We start from the raw sequence: 10,365 nt of genomic DNA, 5'->3' as shown, positions 1-10,365 counted from the left end.
ATCAGCCTTTTGTCTCGGCATCTGCCACCAGGTTCCTCACGGTTTAGCGCTTCCTTGGCGCAGAGGTAGTTTGAAGAATTTTGACGAGGGACTGTAGGTTCTGTGACTGGAGGAGTGAGTGTGGGGTCATTGAAGGGAATTTGGGGGTTAATAATGGGAGTCTTTGGAGTCGGGATAGCGACTTGTTCTAATGTGAGTTGAATATTCATATCACCAATTTCTGTCTTTTCTCATATTTTCATCTTAAAGTTCCACAGCTGGGTATGTATTTTTCTTGGTCTTTTAGGTTCTGAGTTTTTTCTAACTGTAGTTATTTTTCTTTTTACCAAGAGTTACTTAGAAGTGCATTTTCAGTTTTAAAAAGTTAAACCTTTTATTAATTTCTAATGCAACTTATCTGTGCCTTATGTGATACTTATTCCTTGGAATGTGTTTAGACTTCCATTAAGGCTGATTCCGGGGTCAGTTTTTATTAATATTGCATCTCTAGCTCAAAAATAGTAGCAGTTCTCCAACTGATAATTGTCTTAATCCAAAGTGTATATTCTTTCAGTGTGTGTACCTGCTCTTTCAATCACTGAGATTGATTTGTTAGTGTGTGAGCATATATATATATACACACGTGCATTTTTAAAAATTTTGTATATTTATATATTTTACTTGGTGTCACTGGATATAGGTAGGAGTACTTTTCAGAATAACGATCATCAAATTATCCTAGGTGAGTCAGGGCAGACAGGGCATGACCTAGCATGTGCACGTGGGGAGTGGGGGTGGGTGGGGCTTGGCATGGCTTAACAAGTGGGAGGTAAGGCAGAACCGGATATGTATGGGAAGTGGGGAGAAGCATATGAGGCTGAGAGAGTCTGGGAAGAGGACAGGGCCTTGCAAGCGGGCAGGGCTAGGTATGCCTTGGTGCAGTGTATGGGACCCACAGGGCTGGGAGTGTAAGGTGAGACAGAATGTGTCCAAGGCAGAAGTCTGGCAGGCATTTCTTGGAGAGACTAGGTGGACTGGGTGGGGCAGACGGGTGGGCGGAGCATCCTGAGGGGTGGGGTCATGCACGTTTGGGTGGGCTAGGCAGAGTTGGTTTGTCTGGGTCCATGGTGCAGGGTAAACAGGATAGCAAGTGTGTCCTGAAGGGTGGGGCAGGCTGAGTCGACCAAGGAGGGTAAGGGTGTGTAGTCTAGCTTTTTTGAGCAGATGGGCAGGGTCTTATGCATTCAGGTGGGCAGAGTGGGTTGAGATGGACCACCCAAGTGTGTCTGGATAAGTGGGCAAGCAGGGCCAAGTGGTGCCAGTCAGTCCCAGGCCGGATGGCCAGAAGGTGGGACCAGGAGTGGTGGGACAGGTTAAGTCTGGTCCCACTCATTTGGTGCCAACCCAGAACCCTCCTCCCACCAGCACAGGAACCCTACTTGTAATCCCTGGTCTCTGGTAAGTCCAGGACATAGGGTGGATGGGGGAGTAGAGCAGGTGCAAGGGTTTTCCCTTCAGCTCTTGCTCGCCATACCCTCAAAGACCTTGCCATAGTGACACTGGCCACTGCCCATTCGGTCACAGCTGCCTGCTGTGGACTGCAGAAGTCCAGGCTGTCCCAGATGCTGGCAGTGCCATTGGCAGCAAAGGAGGCCTCTCTGACAACAGCTACACCCCAGCTGTTGTCTGAAAAGGACCTGCCTCAGGGCCGAAACCTGTGCCGGGGCTTTTGCACAGGGGACTTTTGACAAAGCCTGATGAGGGTATGTCAGGGACCCTGGGTGGAAAGAAGTGGACAGTGAAGGCAGAGAGGGTCATCAATGAGGAGAACAAAGGCAAGGTGTGTCCCAACATCATTTACAAAACGATTTGGGAAGACCGGCTGGCATTTTCCTGGCCTACAGCCCTGGATGAGTGAAACTGAGGAGTTCCTGGATCGTGCGCTGCAGAAACCAGCAGTGAATGTGAAGAAAATGGAGAATTTGAAGATAAAGGTGGAGTGGAAGGTGACAGAAATGGTGGAATGAGGCGGGGCATGAAGACAGGGGTCAGGAATGGAATACAGGGCAAGGGTACAAGGTTAGGAAGATGACAAGCTGACATTAACTCCCCTATCCCTGCCTTGACCACTCTTGTCCCACAGAAAGAGAAGAAGCAGAAGCAAAAGCTCACGGAAAAGTGGAAACACAGAGACAAGACAGATGCCAAGGGTCTAGCCTTGCTGCGGCAGTGCCTGGGACCTGGCTGTGTGTATCCCACCCGGCCAGGCTCCAAGTACTGCTCAGACGACTGTGGCATGAAACTGGCAGCTGAGTGAGTGAAGCTAAGCAACAGGGTGTGGAGTAGGGCATGATTTATGCCATCCAAAAGTCTATTTATCCCTCTTCCCATGTATCCTCGCATCACTTAGCCAGCCAGCCAGCCACCCATCCACCTTACAGCCACCCACCCACTGAACACCCTCCATACACGTTCTACCCACCAACCCACTCATCCACCCTTACAGTCATTCACCCATCTACCCATCCCCCATTCAACCACCCATTCACCGGCATTCACTCATCTACTATTCATTATTCTGTACATTCACCATTCAGTCACTCATCAATTTCTTCTTTTGATGTCCCATTACATTTCTTGCTGTCTCCCTTTCCAGCCGCATCTATGAGATTCTGCCCCAGCGCATCCAGCAGTGGCAGAAGAGCCCCTGCATTGCTGAGGAGCATGGCAAAAAAATGCTTGAGCGCATCCACCGTGAGCAGCAGGACACTCACACCCGCCTGAAGGACATGGAGTGCCATTTCCATGAACTTGAGGCCATAATTCTGCGTGGCAAGCAGCAGGCTGTGTGCAAGGTTGAAGAGGTGAATGGGAATGGGTGGGGTGCAGCAGGAAGGTATTTGAAATCTTGCATCTTGCCCTGTCCTTCACCCCTCTACTGCTTCACTGGCCCTTCCACTGTCCTGTGCAGACCAACAAAAGTAGCAGTAACAACGTAAACCTGCAGATCTTCTGTGTCTCCTGTGGGCAGTCAGTCAGCATGCATACTGCCCTGCGCCACATGGAAAGCTGTTTTGCCAAGGTTGGGGAATTGGCTGGGGGCAGATGGGGCAAAGGTGTTTTTGGCTGGGTGGAATCAGTGGGAAGGAGGGTAGGTTTGGTGCCTGGGTGTTTGTTGTAGAAAGGAATGCAACACACATCCATAGTTCTACCTGTTTATGCTTCTCTTCTATCCTTAGTATGAGGGCCAACATTGGAGTATCAGCCAATGGTGAGGGGGGACACCGGCTGGCCAGGCAGGCGTATAGGAGCCACAGGGACAAATGCGTTGCTTGGGGCTTTGTCATGGGAAGGCATGCTGTGTACATCCACAGTTCCTTCCATTTGTACCCTTTCTTCCCAGTATGAGTGCAGGTCGTCCTTCGGGTCCCTGTACCCCACTTGCATTGAAGGGTGAGTGTGGGTGCTAGTCAAGGTGAAAGGCATGATGTGGACAGGGTCAGGAGCAGGGCGGGCAAGATCAGGGGCAGGATGTGGGTGGGCTCAGAGGCAGAGGTGTGTGCATTAGGGGCAGGGTATGGGTGCTCTTAGGGACAAAATATGGGCAGGGGTTCAGGGTGGGACCCCCCTTTTCTGACCCTTAGCACTTCACTTTCCACCTCCTCTCAGGGCCACAAGGCTCTTCTGTGATGTTTACAACCCAGAGAGTAAGAGGTACTGTAAACGGCTCCAGGTGCTGTGCCCTGAGCACTCAAGAGATACCAAGGTGACTCTTCCTTCTTTACCTCATCATCCTTCATTCATCCCCTGCTCCCTGCCTGACCGCCATATTCCTCTCTTCCTCTCTGCTTGATTGCCTCCTATTTCTTTCTTCCCTCTGCCTGACTGCCTTCATAACTCCTGACCAGCCCTCATGTGTCCCCTTCTCCCTTCCTGACCACCCCACATTCCCCCCTCCTTACTGGCCGATTACCTTCTATTCCCTGCTTTCTCTCTGCCTGACTTACCCCCCACCCCCCTGCATTTCTCTCTCCCTCCCTCTTTTGCTCCTCACTGCATAACCATTCCCCAGTCTGCTCTTCTCCTTGCTCGACCATTGTACATTCCTTTCCCACTCCTTGCCTGACTGCTCCACATTCCTCTCTTCCTCCCTCTCTTCCTTACTCTCGGACTTCCCTCCATTCTTCGGCCGGTCTCACAGTCATCTTCTCCCTGCTTGTCATCTCCTAAATCCTTTCTTCCTCCCTATCCCTAACCAGCCTATCTCCCTCCCTAACCAGCCCCTATCCCTCCCACCCTCCCTTCCTCACTTCTTCCATGCTTTACCGGGCCTCTTTCATCTACTGCTCTCAGACCTCCCCTCCATCCTTCCTCCCACTCCTGTTTGATCTCTTTATGTTCTTCTGCCTTCCCTGCCTGATCACCTCCGTGCCTCCGTTCCTGCTTATTTAACTTCTTTCATGCTCCATGCAAGGTCACCCCCCCTTCTGCCTCCTCTTCTCTACCTCATCCCTGAATTCCTCTCTTCCCCCCCTGCCGGCTCACTCCCCATTCTCCTCCTTCCTGCCCAACTGCCCTCCGTCCTCCATTCCTCTCAGAGTGCCTGCCTGATCACTCCAGATTTCTCCCCTCCTCCATGCCACGTCATCCTTCATTCTTCCTCACAGATACCAGACGATGAGGTGTGCGGTTGCCCACTAGTGCACAATGTCTTTGAGGTCACTGGTAACTTCTGTTGTCTCCCCAAACGCCTATGCAACCTCCACTACTGCTGGGAGAAGCTGAGGCGTGCCGAGGTGGACCTAGAGCGCATTCGTGCGGTAGGCTACGGTGCTGATTGGGGCTGAAGGTGGGGCTGGCCTCCTGGAGTCCCCCTCTCACACTCACCTCCCACAGTTGCACAAGCTGGAAGAGCTAGTTGAGCAGGAGCACAAGGTGCGCACGGCCATGATGAACCGGGCAGGGCTGCTGGCCCTGATGCTTCACCAGACGATCCAGCATGACCCGCTCACCGCTGACCTGCGCTCCAAAGTCGACAGCTGAGCCCTGCGTGCCTGAGATCCTGTACCCAACACCCTGTGCAAGGGAGACGTTCAATGAATTCTTCACACCCTTGTTCCTATAACCACTTCCCCCCCCCCCTTAGGTCATCTTAGAGTTTCTCTGTGCTTCTCTGTTCACCATTTGTTCTCCTGCCTCTGTTAACCCCTCCATGGGAAGGGGGCCTCAGAATTCCCCTCTGTGTCCATCCATTCTTCCATCCGTCTGTCTTTTTCTTCCCTGAACCTTGGCAGGGCCGGGGGATCTGCCCTGTCCTCATCCCCCACCGTCCAGAGTTTTGTTAACAAACTTTGGAAGAACAAGGAATTTTAATATCCGTTCCCCCCACCCCAGACCTGTTCTTCTGGCCACAGACCTGATTTCGGACCTTTAATGGTGGTGGGTGACAGTGCAACTGTACTTAGGGGGAGGCCACTGTGCACATGCAGAAGTGGCTGTGAAGTGATGCCCACTTAGGGCTCGGCGGGCTTTCTTCTGTTGGGGGAGACATGACCTTGTAGAGGAGGGGCCAATGACCCTTGCTCCCTGCCGTCCCTTATCCTAGGCCATCACATATGTAGTTGACACCTGATTAGCGCACAGCCAATTCATCAACTTCTGTACAATTATTACTATTCCACAGGCCAGAGGTGTTAGAAAAATGGGATGGGAGCTAGGTGAGTGTGGGATAGTCCTCCGTGAGAATTCCACTTTGGGACACTGAGTCACGCCCCTGCCCCTGCCCATCTTGTTCCACCCCCTTGCCGTCCCATGAGGTCCCAGCTCTTTCTGTCAGCCTTGGTCCCTGCCGCAGTCCAGTCCCTGTCTGTCCGTCTCCCTCCTCCCTACACCTCCCAGCACTGCCCATCACATCCTCTCTTGCCCCTGCCCCCCCCCCCCCGACCACACTGCTCTGGGTCTGTCCTTTCCAGCCTGCCCTGTACATTGAAGCCCCATGTGGTCACGAACATTTCATACCTGTAGGGCTGCCAGAAGCAGCCTGGGACCTCTTCCGTAGCTGCTTTGATCAGGCCCCCAGCCAGGCCTCCTGTGCCATGGAGGTGTGTCCGGTAACGCTGCTTGTGGGTGCTGATGTGTTTGAAACGACAGACTTGAACACTTGTCCTATTTTTTTCTCTACTCCCTGGTCCCTTGTGGATTTTTTTCATGAATTTATAATTACTTTTTTTCCCAGGGACTCACACATTTTACCTAAATGGTTAGGTATGCTGTTCGAGACTTATACCTCATATTCCACCATGCTCAGTTGATACTCCCACCTACCTGACGCGATGTCTCCTTTTTTTATTACTAATATTGTATTTTAATTTTGATCAGATTTTCCAGGGCTAATCCATATAATTAATTATATGAAAGGACTAGCTTTTTAATTTATTTTATTCCCTAGCTTCATATTTATTTTATTTATTTTAACTTTCATTTTTATTAATTGCCACTTCTTGATTTTTGTGTTTGGTGTTTCATTTTCATATATTTACTGGATTTTGTTGTTCTTTTTCTGATCTCTTGAATCAGATTCTTAACTCAGTTATTTTTTTTCCAATCTTTTTTTACATATATAGTAGAGGATTTGAGGCTATACACTTTCCTCTAAATGTGGTTATTATATCTCCTAAACTCTGGTATGAAAGGTGCGACTTCGGAATTGGTTTCTCACTTTGATCCTAGCTACAGAGGAAAGTTTCTTAAGTTTCTAACTAGTTTGATTGTCTTTTCTTTCTTTTTTTGTAACTATGATTTTACTATGATCAGAGAATGTAGCCTGTTGAATCTGAACTGGTAAACATTATTCAAGATTTTCTCTGTAGCTCAGATACTCCACTGAACTATAAAACTTTCATGGATATAAGAGAAGAAAATATATTCTCTGTTAGGTACAGATTACTCATGGTTACGGCTTTCAATCTAGTTTGATGATTGATGTTTCTTTACTCTGATTTTTTTTGTCTATGTCAGCTGTTATATTACAAAAAAGATAGAATACATGCAACTAATGAATTGTTGAACACAACATCAAAAACAAACGATGTATTTATTATATGATGGCTAATTGAACATAAAAATAAAAATAAAACAGATAAAATAAATGCAGTAATATTTTAAAATAAATTTCTCCTTGTGGTTCTGTAGTTTTTGGGGGGGAGGGGCATCCTAAAGTGTATATCTTAGGCCATTTTGCACAATGGCATTAGGTATTCTCCTTGTTTTGTCTTTTTTTTTTTGGTTTCCTTTTTTGTTTGTTTCCTTGTTTGAGTGCTTTTGACTTTGAATTTATTTTGATAAGTACATCACCACTGCTGCTTTCCTTTTGCTGCCACTCACCTTGTGTATCTTTGCCTAAATCTTTATTTTGTGTTTTTATTTTTAAGATACACTTCTTGTAACTGTATATGTTTTTTGCCCTAATCCCACATTATGTCTTGAGATTCAGTCCATTTAAATTTGTATAATTATGATAATCTTCTCTTTCTCATCTTATGCTTATTGTTGATTTTACTATTTCCTAAATACAACTTTTATCCTTTTCTTCTTAATAGCTCAATGAAGTTTCTGTTCATTTTTGTCCCTCCCCCTTACCTCATTAGTTTGGAAATTTTTATTCTTACTAATTGTTCATTATATACATTTTTACTTCTAACAGACATGATTTAATTTGTTTTCTCTGTTATTTGATCAGAATATAATTAGACCTTTCTTTGTAAGGGAAATTGCTCTCTCCTCCATATTTGTCTCAGCAAGATGAAGAATATCATTTCTGGATTTTTCCAGAGAAATTTAAGGTGCTTATTTGGAGACTATATTTTTCTGAGGCTAAGTCAATTCTGCTTCAAGAAAACCTCCTTAACATTTTAATCCAAAATCCCCAGTCATATCATCATAATTTAACTATAACTATATGAATGTATACCCAAGGGCGTGTATTTTACACGAGTCATTGCTAACCATTGTTTTGTTCTCTTATTTTGAGATCTATCTCCTGATTTTAGTATTCATTTATTTAGAATACTTCCTTTAGTGCTTTCCACAAATAGAGTAAGTTCGTGGAATACTCTTAAAGATTTCATGTCTGAAACTGTCATTCTTTTGCACTGACTAAGGAATGGTATTTTGGGAAGGGGTATAGGATCTCTGCATTGGAGTCCTTATTTCTCCATCGTCTATGGGAAGTAAGTAGATTCCAGGATGGCCTCCAATGATTCATGCTTCCTGATATTCATGGTCTGTGTAATCCCCTTCACTTAAGTAACACTTCTAACCAATAGCATGCCTTAAAATTGAGGACATATCACCTTTGTGATTAGATTACAAGAGATGGTGGCTTTTGTCTTGCTAACAGGCTTTTTCTTTTTTTTTTAAAGATTTTATTTAATTGACAGAGATAGAGAGAGGGAGAGCACAAGCAGGTGGAGTGGCGGGCAGAGGGAGAGGGAGAAGCAGGCTCCCCGCTGAGGAAGGAGCCTGATGTGGGACTCGGTCCCAGGACCCTGGGATCATGACCTGAGCCAAAGGCAGCCGCTTAACCGACTGAGCCACCCGGGCACCCCAATTGCTAACCAGTTTTCTTGCTTGTTGGCTTCGGTGAAGCAACTTGACATGTTGGAAAGGCCTGTCTGGCAGAGAACTGAAGGTGGCCTCCAACCATCAGTAAGAAACTGAGGCTCGTGGTCCAAAAACCCAAAGGAACCACATAAATGAGCATGGAAGCAGATCATTCCCCAGTTGAGCCTTTAAATGAGTTCCTAAGCCTGGCTGCCACTTCATTTATGGCCACATGAAAGGACCTGAAACAGGACCAAGCTAAGCTGTGCTCAGATTCCTGACCCACCAAAGCTATGAAATAAGTGCTTGTTGACTTAGATCACTATATCTGTGGGGATGTGGAGCCATATTATTAGGCCCCGAGGGCCAGTGATTTTGTGAAGGACACTGCTTTGGTTTCTGGAGTGGGAGCCATAACATCCTTCAGGAATGGTCAGTGTTTGAGCTCTCCATAAGTCAGTTTTAGAAACTGTGTAGGTCCGTGAGTGGCAGTCTGGGAAGACTGATGATTGGAAGCCTGCTGGGGGTGTGGCACAGGCGTGCCTGTGTTGGGCATTATGTGAAGTTCCTGTGGAAAGCAGGTAAGGGCTGTCTCTCGCATGTAGTGATTTGCCATCACTGGATTAATGATATGAGGAGCCTGGGACACGCCAGTAGTTGGGGACTTTGAAGTGTCCTCTGGCAGTCCCTGCAGTCCAGCCATGGGTGGCTTCTGCTGGTTGGTAAATGATTGGCAGCAAGAGGAATCGGGCATGGCCCCAGGGATGGGGACCCGAGGTGACCAAAGATCAACGGTCCGGAGTTGGTCGGTCGCTGGGGGACCTGATCCACGCCTGGTTTCCACTGTCCGCGAAGGGGGTGCGGAGGGTGAGTTTGAGTTTTCATCTCTGTCAGAAGAGAGAGGGCCATGGAGATTGCCCTGGATGTGCACCGAAATATGCAAAAGCTCAGTTTATGTGCCTGAGATGTTGTCACTCCTCAGCTTGAGTGCTTGGAAGACAATAGAAAATAGGACTATTGTATATTGGGAACTGACCCTGTATGGGATTCAGTATCACAGGGTGTGGACACTTTGGAGTCAGCTGGCCTTGGCTTAAATATTTCCCTGTCCTTCCATTTGCTAGCGGTGTGACCCTGGGGCAAATGACCTAGCACTGCTGTACTTGAGCTGCTTCCCCTGTGCCTAATGATAATCATTGTCCTCTAGCTGGCAGGGTTGCAGTGAAAATTGAATGAAATACTTAGTATTGGTCACCAGGGCCTTAGGGCAGGGGCAGGTGAGTTGCCGAAGCAGCAGATTCTGGGCCTGCTGCCCCCGGGACAGCTCACCACCCTCCTGCAGAGAGTGAGCACCATGTGGCTGATGTCCCACATCCAGAGCCTTGTGTGTTTCAGTGGACAACGTGATCCAGCTGATGCAGGAGAGGTGGGATGGGAGGGGTAGCCCCACGCCTGCTGGAGTTGGGAGATGGCTCCCTGCAGAGGGTGTCTGCTGGATAGTTCCAGGTGGAGCATAGCCCTAGGCAGGGAGATACTACCTTACTCCCAAACCCCAGCACAGGCCCTGAACTGTCCATTGCCTCTTTGTAGATGCTCAACCAATCCCCACCAGAGCCTCCTCTAACCCCCAACCCCCCATCTCTGGGGATTTGCTGATTTCTCCTCTATCCTGATCTAGGGTGGAAAAATCCTTTTTCTCTGGAACTGAGGGGGTGGCAGGGTAATAGGGTGACGAGAGTCTCCAGGGCCCTTCCAGTTTGTCCTCCTTTCAAAGATAATAAAATG

General features: G+C 47.8%; 1 protein-coding gene across 1 annotated transcript; it reads left to right on the top strand.

Moving 5' to 3' along the window:
- The first annotated feature begins 1,124 nt into the window (after nt 1-1,124).
- LOC113930374 (CXXC-type zinc finger protein 1-like) lies at nt 1,125-5,022 on the top strand. Its single transcript, XM_027607584.2, is given in 9 exon segments — nt 1,125-1,742; nt 1,884-1,985; nt 2,123-2,292; nt 2,636-2,843; nt 2,951-3,061; nt 3,383-3,432; nt 3,649-3,745; nt 4,647-4,799; nt 4,876-5,022. Coding segments are annotated over 9 exon segments (1,179 nt in total). The 5' UTR covers nt 1,125-1,601.
- The last annotated feature ends 5,343 nt before the right edge of the window (nt 5,023-10,365 follow it).

This window comes from Zalophus californianus, chromosome X (assembly GCF_009762305.2).
Source record: "Zalophus californianus isolate mZalCal1 chromosome X, mZalCal1.pri.v2, whole genome shotgun sequence".
NCBI lineage: Eukaryota > Metazoa > Chordata > Mammalia > Carnivora > Otariidae > Zalophus > Zalophus californianus.
The sequence above is the reverse complement of the archived record's forward strand: the minus strand, read 5'-3'. Positions and strand labels throughout refer to the sequence as shown.